Raw genomic sequence first — 12,476 nt, forward strand, 5'->3', positions numbered from 1 at the left:
TATTGTCATCGCAAGGTTTTTAAATAAGGTTTTTTATTGTCATCTTAAGGTCTCACAGGACAATATTGTGAAGCATTAATTTTACTTTGCCTAGTAAAATAGGCAAATCTGATTTTATGCTGATAAGACAAAGGTACTTATAGAGAGGCAATTAAGATTATGTGACTAAGATTACTCAGTAAACTCTATTCAAATACCATCACTTAATTTCCCACGTCCTCTGTCTGCACCTCTTGTACTATAGGGGTTTTAGTACTTTAAATATCAGGACAAAATCTTATATGTCCTAACAGAGAGGTCTACTGATGACCGGACTGAATAATTCATTTTTTAACTTTTCACTTGATGTATTACACTTATATTTATATACTTAAAAGCAAAGTACACTCTGACTGGATCTCACAACTCCTGAAGAGACGTATATTTCTCTGTACTGAATATTGTGCTTCACAGTTTAGACTGTCAGTTCATGATCTTCATATGTAACAGGAACATTAATCATGATCAAGTCATTTTATATATTTTATTCCCAAAGGATTCGGAAACTTTCAAATTAATAAAACGTGTACATCAAATTGAACTATGTCTGAATCTTTTAATTCTTACAAGAACATTTAATAATGCATGCATAGCAAGGCTTTATTCCTAAAGCGTGTACATATAGTCCGCAGGAGACAAATTAATACAGTAACAATGCATCACTTTCAACCACTTGTTGAAACAACTGTCAAAATGGATGGCTTGCAACATGACTGTTTTCAAAGAATTACAGTAGAAATGGTAAGACCACAGTACTGGTTGTCTGCAACTTCATACATCATCTGTCTTGGAAATCTGAAACAATAAAACTACATAATATATGCAGATCAAAACATGTCTCCTATATATGCACGTCATTACATACATTATCATCAGTTGAATGTGTGGTGGACAGGACATGAAAATCCATCAATACTAAAAATAAATGTTTATATTCACATGTGGACTAAACAGCAGTTAATAAACTATTGCTTCAACTGATCTCTAACTTCTAAACACAGAAATGAACGATTAACTGCACTTACCTCTGCTCAGCCATGAACTAGTCGAAAGCTGATGACGTAACATGAAGGTAGGCCCGCCCTCACGTGATACTGATTGGTCGATTGATAAGCTTAAATCTGATTGGCTAAAGAGTACGACTGCTCTGTGTTACGAGTGTTATGCTGCCAGGAAAGTCTCAAAAACACACACACACATATCTAAGGCGATTCGTACGTGAATGACGATTTGCACATTCAAATGCAAGGATACACTCGTACATTTTAAACATTCAAAGGTTTTTGTGCACAGTTGTATATCTACGAATTGTGTTTTGCATTTGTGAAATGTATTTTATGAGTATATAATTTTATTTTGCGCATGTGAATTGCTTTTTCACGCACGTGGATTTTTTTGTTTGTGAAATTGTATACGCATTTGTGAATCATGTCTTTTGCGTGAATTATATTTGAGACTGATCTGCCTCCATAGATCTGCTCCTGGTTATCGGGGAGGAGATCGGATTTGATAATATAGTGTCGGCATCACGTGTGGATAAAGCGATTGTGGTATTTTTGAAGTCTGAATCGCTGATAAATCAGTTGACTGTGAGCGGGTTATGGGTTAAAGAAGCGTTTGTTGCTGTTAACCTGTTATCCGATGCAGCAACAGAAATTACGATCTCTAATGTTCCTCCATTTGTATCGAATGATGCGATTACGAAAGAGTTGCAGAAGTTTGGGACGATAGCGAGCCCTGTAAACATGATTCCCCTCGGGTGTAAAAACGCGGCACTTACACATGTACTTTCCTTTAGCCGCCAGGTCTATATGTTTCTGACTTCACCCACGCGCGCACTTGAAGTTTCCTTCTGTGTGAATCACGGAGAAAACTCGTACATGGTATATGCGAGCACTGAGAGTTTGAAGTGTTTTGAGTGCGGTGTTTTGGGCCATAAATGCTTTGCGTGTCCACATAGAGATGATCAGCGTCCGTCCACATCTAGGGCTGAAACTGTTGAACATATTAATGATGAAGCAGAGCAGAGGAGTGTGGAACAAGATGGAGTCACAGAGGAGGTGAGTGGAAATAAGTGTCAATGCTGGTAGATGGTGATGGACAAGAGTGGCTCACAGACTGCTGCTGCTGATGATATAACTGAGATGAATTATAAAAAAATAAAATAAAAAAAAAGGTTTTAGAGGAGATGAATCAGGCAGCTCTGAGGAAAACATCGCAGTTCACAGTCATTAGATCATGAAAAGGCTTTTGATAGGTTTGACCATGTTTTTTCTGTCTAATACTTTGAAATCTTTTGGTTTTGGGGATCATTTTATTCCAAAAATTAATCTATTATACTAAGGCAACATGTATGATTAAAATGGCCGGTGGATTAAGTATCCCTATAAGAGTAAAAAGAGGTATCAGGGCTGTCCTCTCTCAGCTAGGTCAACTGTACAGTATAGTAATTTAACCCTTGCTGTGTAGATTGATTAATAATATGATAGCTAATATGTCTACAGATTACAGTTCACCAAAAAATGAAAATTAGCCCATGAGTTACACACCCTCAAACCATCCTAGGTGTATATGACATTCTTCTTTCAGGGGAACACAATCAGAGTTATATTAACAAATGTCCTGGCTCTTCCAAGCTTTATAATGGCAGTGAATGGCTGTTTCTGTTTTGAAGTCCATAAAAGTGCATCTATCCATCATAAAAGTGCATCTATCCATCATAAAAGTGCTCCACATGCGCCGGGGGAGTTAAAGGTACACTATGTAGTTTCCATTTTTGTCAAACAGTGACCCCTAGAGTCACTGTGGAGTACTTGTATTCAACGTTACTGTCGTAAATAGTTTATCGTTTTCTTTTCCTTGACTCTTCCGACCGCGCTTTCTTCGTTTTCTTCGTCAACTCTGCCATGATTCACGTCTGAAATGCGTGCTAGTGTCTTCCATAGAGGCTGCTTCATATGTTGTTGATGTGTGTGACGTCGTGCCGTAAAGCAAGTCGTCATTCTCGCGCAATTTGTCGGGGCGCCACTTCTCAAACTTGCATTGCTGGTTTTGCCAGCGGGATGATTCACCCTACTACGAGTTCGTTTACCATCGAAATTACTTCGAAGCTGTTATATTAAGGTACAAATATTGAATAGTATGCTTTTAATCAAGGCCTTCTGAAGCGAAGCGATGCATTTGTGTAAGAAACATATCCATATTTAAAACTTTATAAAGTAAAATAACTAGCTTCCGGCCAAACGAACATACATTAAATTAGAATTTAGAAGTTGATCACATGATGCACTGAACGTTCTAATCACACCAATGTGATCCAAAGGTTTAATCTAATATATGTAGCAGGGCATTCAGTTACTTTTAAAAGGACAAACAGATGGTTAGTGTATTTCATTGGACTTTGCCGGCTATAAAATCTTTCATTTCCTCATGTTTTACTGCTGATTTTATGTGAGAGCCGGCATGAGCCACTGACAGATGACAGTTGCTCGTCCCCCTCTTCCTCTTCTGCCTTGCCCTGTTACACCCACTCCCTCCCTTCTTCTCACAGACGTCCACGCCCAATTTGAGTTGCATTTTTCTAAAAGATTGTGAGGTAGACTTAAGCTGAAAGAGGGGGATTTCATGACCCTAAACAGCATATGTGTAAACATGTATGACTGAGCTTGAGTTAACGCAGTCACATGATCCTTTTTCTCCCACACTCCAGATATGTTCAGCTAAATTATGAAGGTTGTGTAATTTAATCATTTAATTTAGTGTGTGAATTTTTCTTCATTCAGAGTCAGTGGAGGAGATCAAACTCATCAGATTCTCCTGTATCTTCATCATGGCTGATTCACAAGGATCCAGAGATGGAGATTTTCCTCCAGGATGCAGGTACTTTCAACAAACACTGTTAAATATTGTATTACTTCACAGAAAATATCAGTTTTTGACCCCCCCTCCCCTCTGATCACAAAAATGTTTAGCCTATTTTTGTCTTATTTTTGTTGTTGTTTATTTGTTTGTTTTTAAAGGCACAATATTGGCCCGTTTCACAGACGAGGCTTAAGCTAGTCCTGGACTTAAATGCATGTTATATTCTAATTTCAATCTATCTTACTGCAGTGTGTAACAAATGTCTCATAGCAGCCACAGAGCAAACACACAGAGTAATGTTATAATGCTTTCAACACACTCAAATGTGACCATGGACCAAAAACCAGTCACGTCGCACGGGTTTATGGGTCAAAATTATACATTTTTCTTTTATGCCAAAAATTAGGATATTAAGTAAAGATCACGGTCCATGAAGATATTTTGTAAATTTCCTACCGTAAATAAATAAAACATTTATTTTTGTGAGTGAATGCAGCATAATTGCGAACATAAATGGACAAATTTAAAGGTGATTTTTCTCAATGTTTAGATGTTTTTTTTGCACCCTCAGATTCCAGATTTTCAAATAGTTGTATCTCGGCCAATATTGTACATCAATGGAAAGCTTATTTATTCAGCTTTCATATGATGTATAAATCTCAATTGCAAAAAATTGACCCATGTGACTGGTTTTGTCATCCAGGGTCACAAATGTATTTTAGTATGATTATTATTAGTATGATTATTTTGACCAAGTAAAACAGCGCTGCGTTACACAACAATTTTAATCCAACATACTGCATAAAGTGACCTGTAGGAGTAGTAATTCAGCGCTTGCGTCTGTTTTATTAGAATAAAATAAAATAATGTGTATTTAGTGATCAAATGTAACTGTAACAAAGTTCAAATTCAGGGAAGAAGGGGGTGGATGTTAAATGTAACTGTAATCATAAAATAAACACAGAACGACAGGAAAGGTGAAGTAGCGGCTGTCTGTGGCATATAATCATAATAAAAACAGCAACGTAAAATATCATGTGGCTCTCGGCCCGACCTGCTTCATACCACAGTTACGTTAATAAAACTTTAATACATTAGCTCAACCATTAACATGATTTCCTGTCGGATTCCTTTCCAATGGCTGTGGAGTTGAAAACAACAACTCCCATGATTCCACACTCATTCTGGTGAATAGGGGACCTCTAGTGGTGAAACTTAAATACTGTGCCTTTAATACTAACGTAAAATGTTAAATAAAAAGATAGTTTCCTCAATGTGCTTTTTGATGAAAGATGAATGTGTTTATATTAATATGGTTCCTATCATAAAGAATGAACACAGTAATCTAAAGGATTAAACTGAATCTGTTCTCTGTTCCAGTTCAGTCCAGCAGAAGAGCTCAAACCCAGAGTGTGTCTATGAAGGGTAACTGCTCTATGAATGACCCGCCAGAGTTTAAGAGTGGAGACACACTGCCTGATCTCAGGTAATAAGAATAACATTTCTTTATAAGATGTGCTTATAGTATTAGATTTTTGTATTAGAATATAGGAAAAGTTAAGCTCAAAGGGTTCAAATTCAATTGGGAATATTTATCAAATCAAGGAACCTTGAAGAAATCAATTTCAGATAATTAATCACTGAATCTCTCATGCAAATGGCCATATTTATGCAAATGACCATATTTATGACCATAAAACCAACAAACATCATCATGTGAGTACAAACAAAACTTTACTGACTACTCTAGGACACGCTAGGTCAGTCAGTGATTTCAGGAAATGTCATGGAGATAGATGGTAATGGAGATTTTTGTCCACCTTTAAATATTGGAGTAAGACAGAAATTTCCAGTAAAACTGCACAGCATACTGTAGCTATATAAGTTGGTTGGCCTGTATGTGTTTTTTTTGTTTTTTTTACTTTGTTTTAAAAGTAAAATTAACATGAATTAACATGGTGTAAACTCCATTGGATGAGGATTAAACTGAATCTGTTCTCTGTTCCAGTTCAGTCCAGCAGAAGAGCTCAAACCCAGAGTCCAGCTGTGTGTCTGTGAAGAGTAACTGGTCTATGGATGAGCCACTAACGTTTAAGAGTGGAGACACACGGCCTGATCTCAGGTATATCATTACTATAAAAGTTATGCTTATAGCATGACATTTTTTAATTTGAAGCAAAATTTATCAAACAGTTAGTTTAATGCCAGCAATTACATCAAGTAAATGTAAGCTGAGATTTTTTCCACCTTTATATAATGGAGTAGGTGTAAAATTGAGTTGATTTTTCTAACCGCTGGTTCAGATTTGTTGAAAGCTTCACAGTGTCTGGTCAGAACAGTGATGTTTCACACCAAGAGTACTGTTACAAAAAGTTGGTTTATGGTGCAAATTACAACTCTACTGATGTACATCTCATGGATGCACAAAGATTTAAAGACGATATCCATTAAAACAAAGAAGTACAATTCTTGAGTCACCAGAGAGAACAAATTAAGTACGTAAAATCAAACAAATGGTACTTGTGGTACATTCCAGAACACCTGCAAACACTCAATGCCACAACAAGCCCCTCGCTCTGACTTTTATAACTTGTCAACAAGAGAAACTTCTGATTTTGATCAAGTCAATGAATGTTAAATGACAGGCCTGGTATCACCAGAATCAGCATGTTATCTTGTTTAAGTTTATATCATCCGCATTAACCTTACACCAACAAATAAAAAATAGAAATATCATATATGATGGGGAGTGTTGTAACACTACTTTCAATATGGGAAAATATAAATTTGTTATAGCTGTGAAAGTGACACACACACACACACACACACACACACACACACACACACACACACACACACACACACACACACACACACAGAGAGAGAGAGAATTGTTAGCCTATGTTTAATGTATTTTTTCTATAGGCGTTTCCTATTTGCTTGTTTTGAATTAAAACTTTCCTAATATTAATCATTTTGTATTTAAGTGGGAGTGGGGTAGGGGAGGGGAATAACATCAAATTATTTAGAAAAAGTTTAAAAACTACAATTAATTAATGCACACAACTTACTATACTGGTCTTCTATACTGTTACAACGTACCCTTCCTGCTGTTAGATTTCAATGCAAGTATAATATGTTGCAGATAAGTGTGGGAATAAAACATTCCCTGGTCTTTCCTAAGACAGAAGTTTCCTGTAAAAGTGCACAACATTTATAAGTCTGTATGCTTTTTATTTTATTCGTTTTAAAACCAGTTCAGTCCAGCAGAAGAGCTCAAACCCAGAGTCCAGCTGTGTGTCTATGAAGAGTAACCGCTCTATGGATCCGCCACCAAAGTTTAAGAGTGGAGACACACAGCCTGATCTCAGGTATATCATTTCTATTAAAGTAATGCTTATAATATATGCTTATATTTGATTTTTATGAAATTGTTAATATACAGTACAGCAGTATAATGAGTTCAAATCCTGCAAGTTGCAGTCTATTAATGATCAACATTAAGCCCTTGTGTAAAGCTCTATGTATTGTATCATTAATACATTTACACACTATAAAAGCTGTTGGTATGTTACTTAGTTAATGACACAATTACATCAATATCAGTGTGTCTGATTCTTTACCCTCTTCATTCTGATGTAAGGTCAAATCTTCTATCCAGACCAGTTAAAAACAAAACTGTGTACAAGCCTGTGATTCAACCACAAGACTTTAATGAAAGCATGTATCCTTGTTTCAGGTAAAAATGTAGGACTTTTTTGTTTTTGTTGTTTAATTTTAAGTGTTGCAATGCACACATTACACATCACTTGAACACATGATTAATAATTGAAACATTTCAGAGACATAATGATGTTCTATATCCTATAATAAAGCAAACAAAAAAATAAATGTAGTAATTTATAGATATTTACTACTCTAACTTGTTTAATAATCTGGCATTTTACAGCTTTGACTCCAAATCTGAAGTCCTCAACACATTAAGATCAAATCTGAGACAGAAGTTTGAGTGTTTGTATGAGGGAATATCAAAGCAGGGAAACCCAACACTCCTGAATGAGATCTACACAGAGCTCTACATCACAGAGAGTGAAAGTGGGGAGATCAATAATGAGCATGAGGTGAGACAGATTGAGAGACAGTCCAGCAGAGTAGAAACAGAGGACACACCGATCAAATGCAGTGACATCTTTAGACCTTTACCTGGACAAGACAAACCCATCAGAACTGTGCTCACAAAGGGAGTCGCTGGCATTGGAAAAACAGTCTCTGTGCAGAAGCTCATCCTGGACTGGGCTGAAGGGAAAGAGAATCAGGACGTCCAGCTCATATTTCCACTTGCTTTCAGAGAGCTCAACTTGATGAAGGACAAAATACTCAGTCTTTCAGATCTTCTTCTTCTCTTTTTCCCTGAAACCAAAGAAATGGAAATATCCAGTGATGAGTATAAAGTGTTGTTCATCTTTGATGGTCTGGATGAGTGTCGTCTGTGTCTGGATTTTCAGAGCGATGTGAGGTTGTGTGATGTGACTGAATCAGCCTCAGTGGACGAGCTGCTGATGAACCTCATTGTGGGGAATCTGCTTCCCTCTGCTCTCATCTGGATCACCTCCAGACCAGCAGCAGCGGATCTCGTCCCCTCTGAGTGTGTCCATCGAGTGACAGAGGTACGAGGCTTCAGTGACACACAGAAGGAGGAATACTTCAGGAAGAGAATCAGTGATCAGAGTCTGGCCCACAGGATCATCACACACCTGAAGTCATCAAGGAGCCTCTTTATTATGTGTCACATCCCAGTGTTCTGCTGGATCTCAGCCACTGTTCTAGAGGAGATGTTGAGTGAAGCAGAGAGAGGAGAGATTCCCAAGACTCTCACTCAAATGTACACACACTTCCTGATCATTCAGACCAACATCAAACATGAGAAGGACTATGAGAAGAAAGTGAAAGATGAAGACATGATTGTCAAACTGGGGAAACTGGCTTATCAACAGCTTGTGAAAGGCAACCTGATCTTCTATGAGGAAGACCTGAGCGAGTGTGGCATTGATGAGGCAGAAGCATCAGTTTCCTCAGGATTGTGCACTCAGATCTTCAGAGAGGAGTTGGGCTTGTGTCAGGGGAAAGTCTTCTGCTTTGTTCATCTGAGCATTCAGGAACATCTAGCAGCTCTATATGTGCATCTCTCCTTTATCAACAATAACATCAATGTGTTTGACCAGATTACCAAACCAACTAATGGAGACAAAGTTTCCCTATCGGATCTCCATCAGAGAGCTGTGGATGAGGCTTTAGACAGTAAAAATGGGCATCTGGACCTTTTTCTTCGTTTCCTTCTGGGTCTGTCAGTGAAGTCTAATCAGAGTCTCTTACAAGAACTAAAGACACAGACAGCAAACAGCTCTCACAACAATGAGAAAACAGTTGACTATATTAAAGAAAAGATCAGTGAGATTCCCTCTCCAGATAAATACATCAATCTGTTTCACTGTCTGAATGAACTGGGTGATCTTTCTCTAGTGAACGAAGCTCAACCTCGCATGAGCCGTGGAGGATTACGTGATGTAAAACTCTCCTCATCTCAGTGGTCAGCTTTAGTTTTTGTGTTGTTGTCCTCAGAGCAGACACTGCATAATTTTAACCTAAACAGCTTATTTGGAGCCACTATTGATAAGTAAGTAACACTGAGTACAATCATTACAGTCTAAAACATTATGAACCCAGAGAAACAAAGAGATCAGAGGTGTTTAAATCATGGGGCACAGATTGATTTCTGGGATATTGTACGTAATTTGTGGGTGTTTCTCGAACGGATGCTGTGTCCTAGTAAGGTTGCATATCTCGGCTGCCTCGTCATCAAGGGCCACCAAAGGCATATCTCGGCTGATCCTTTGAAGGCAGCCTTCGTTTTGCGTCTTTAATTCAGTTCATTTTGAAGGATACATCAACTGTATCCTTTGTGTTAATGCTGAGGAGGACTTGAGCCTTCAAGCCTCAGAAGGACTGAACTAGGAATGACTCAACCTCACTAGGATGCAGCCTTCCATTTGTGAATCCGCTAAATTATTGTGCAGTAAATCTCTCCTGAAATTGTGATGATTGTGACCTGCCACAGCAACATTGACAAAAAGTAAAAACAAATGTGTGTTGGCTGAATACGTTTAGTAGCATCTACAGTTAAATACTAAAACCTTTACATATCCTTTTTAAAGCAGTGTTTGTTTAATTGAAAACTATTGAATGTATTTAATGTATTATTTACTTACACCATTATTATTATTATTATTATTATTAGCATTCTTTTATTTATTTGTTATTTTCAAATAGTGACTCATCTGTCACCCAGAAAGCACAAAACACAGCAGATGAAGTTCTTCAGAAGCTCCTGCCTGTGGTTACAGCAACGAGATCAGCTGTGTAAGTAACACTGAGAACAACCATCACTGTTAAAACATTTTTTACTTAAATTTATTAATTAATAATGTAACAAAAAGTGTCTCACTTCAGCTTTAAAAGTTTTTTTTATGACATTTTGTATGAGAAATTTATTTTCAGATATATGCATTTGGAATGTATGTATACACATTTATATTTAGAATTTTTTTATTTAATTTAATTTAAATGTAAAAATATATTTTTATATTTAGGTAAAAACTTAAATATCAGTTTTATATAATCTTTCTCACAAAGATACATACTTTCTTTGAATAACAGTAAAACTCACTGACATATTTAATTAATTGTGTAAAAAATAGGTATTGCACAAATGATGAACTTACAAATAATAATCATTAAAAAAAATCCTGCTTGAATTTGACTGCAGCTGTGTTATCATTATGTTTTGTGCTCTCTGACAGACCAAGATCCATCTAACATGGTGATTTGATGTTATTGGTTTCTCTTTGATAATGAAGTATCTGTTGATCTGAGAGAGTGAAGAGTGTGTCATTGTTCTGTACAGGTTGAGTAAGTGTGGTGTCACATATGAAGGTTGTGCTGCTCTGGCTTCAGCTCTGAGATCAAATCCCTCACACTTGAGAACGCTGAATCTGAATCTGAATGGGGATAATCTAGGAGACGCAGGAGTGAAGCTACTCTCTACTGGATTGAAGAATCCTCACTGTAAACTGAAGGAATTGTGGTAAGATCATCTCTCTGATAGTCACATCATGTGCTCAGATAGAGATATTTTTAAATAGTTTATAGTGAGACCAAGTGTTTAGGATTGTAATTTACATATAATGATTTTACATGAATCACATTCAACATAATCACAGTTAATGTACTTGATATCTGAAACTAAAGCTCATTTCATTCATCTTAACTCACATCACATCAGTGGCAAGGCTACATAAATGCCAGATTGACGGCTCAGATTGACGGCTGCTCCACCTAATCAAATGAGACACCAATTTATTTACTTGTGGTAAAAGAGAAAAATCACACATAAAGGATAATAAGCATTGCTCAAATACATGAATTTAGCAGATGTCACTCCCTAAACTTTGCCGTGTGTACTGGTCAAGCAATAAAAAACAAAAGATTTTTTCAAAATCTGAATGGATTATATATTGCCTAGAAAATGCAGAAAGAGCATTACATTTAGAATCACTATAAAAGCTGTCACTCATCTTAGTTCATCCCGATGAAGATCTCACAAAGTTCCATTTTAATCAAGGGAGCTGTCCACACTGCACAACGAATCTCTTATTTACTTGTGGAAAAAAATATTTAGAAGGGTAATCTCACCTGCACATACGCAACATCTTTCCACTTGACTGCTTAGGCTCTTAACCACACACGTACATCACAGATGGTTTGGTAATACTTAGGATATAGAAAAAACATGGATATATGTGATTGTCCATGAGGATATATATCCAATTTGCAAAAAGTAGGCGCAAAGTGGCTGCAAAACGAGGAGATGCATCATACATATTCGCCTATATTTGAGAACCCATCTCTCAGTGCTGATAAAGATTTGTCCCTTTTATAACTTCAGTCTGTATGATTTCTGTGATGCAGAGGGAATACTGGAATCCAGTCTTGAAAGTGGTGGTGGCACTGGGACCGGGTCTTGGGCCCATCATCGCTGCTTGAAGCTATATTTTTCATTATTTTTATCCCATGTTGTAAAATTATGTAATCTGAGAGTAGGTATTGAGGTCGGCCCTATTTCACCAAGGTCCACTTTAAAATTCCTGGCCTCGCCACTGCATCACATGACACCTTTGTTCAAGACTGATTTACACACAACAAAACTAAACTAATGAAATAAAACATTGTACACAAACAAATACTAACAATAAACATAATGATGAAAAAATAGGTGCAGAGAGCTAAGCAAAATAAAGAATATTAATTTCTGATAACTGAATAGGCATCTCATTTAATTCACATTTATATTGATCAAATTAAACTATTCTCAGTGTCGGTATCCATCTATAACACTGTTAATGTGAACATGATTAGATGAATATCAGCTACATTTTATTCTACAGAGATGTATTATTTGTAATCATTAAAACATAGATGTGCTACAGAGAAAGTGAAGAGTGTGTCATTGTTCTCTACAG

General features: G+C 36.8%; 1 protein-coding gene across 25 annotated transcripts in view; it reads left to right on the forward strand.

The window, feature by feature from the left end:
- The first annotated feature begins 1,516 nt into the window (after window positions 1-1,516).
- Window positions 1,517-12,476, forward strand: part of LOC309506198 (uncharacterized protein) — a 317,689-nt gene continuing 306,729 nt past the window's right edge. For 21 of the 25 annotated variants that reach the window (XM_082179827.1, XM_082179846.1, XM_082179835.1 and 18 more), the window contains exons 1-9: window positions 1,517-2,099; window positions 3,822-3,918; window positions 5,281-5,386; window positions 5,909-6,022; window positions 7,158-7,271; window positions 7,544-7,639; window positions 7,850-9,574; window positions 10,228-10,317; window positions 10,862-11,041. In XM_082179827.1, coding sequence (XP_082035953.1) covers window positions 1,785-2,099; window positions 3,822-3,918; window positions 5,281-5,386; window positions 5,909-6,022; window positions 7,158-7,271; window positions 7,544-7,639; window positions 7,850-9,574; window positions 10,228-10,317; window positions 10,862-11,041 — 2,837 coding nt within the window. In that variant the 5' untranslated portion in view covers window positions 1,517-1,784. The remainder of the gene's footprint in view (window positions 2,100-3,821; window positions 3,919-5,280; window positions 5,387-5,908; window positions 6,023-7,157; window positions 7,272-7,543; window positions 7,640-7,849; window positions 9,575-10,227; window positions 10,318-10,861; window positions 11,042-12,476) is intronic. The other 4 variants (XM_082179848.1, XM_082179847.1, XM_082179834.1 and 1 more) reach the window with 4 other exon arrangements.

This window comes from Leuciscus leuciscus (genome assembly GCF_965113295.1).
Source record: "Leuciscus leuciscus genome assembly, chromosome: 9".
Lineage (NCBI taxonomy): Eukaryota > Metazoa > Chordata > Actinopteri > Cypriniformes > Leuciscidae > Leuciscus > Leuciscus leuciscus.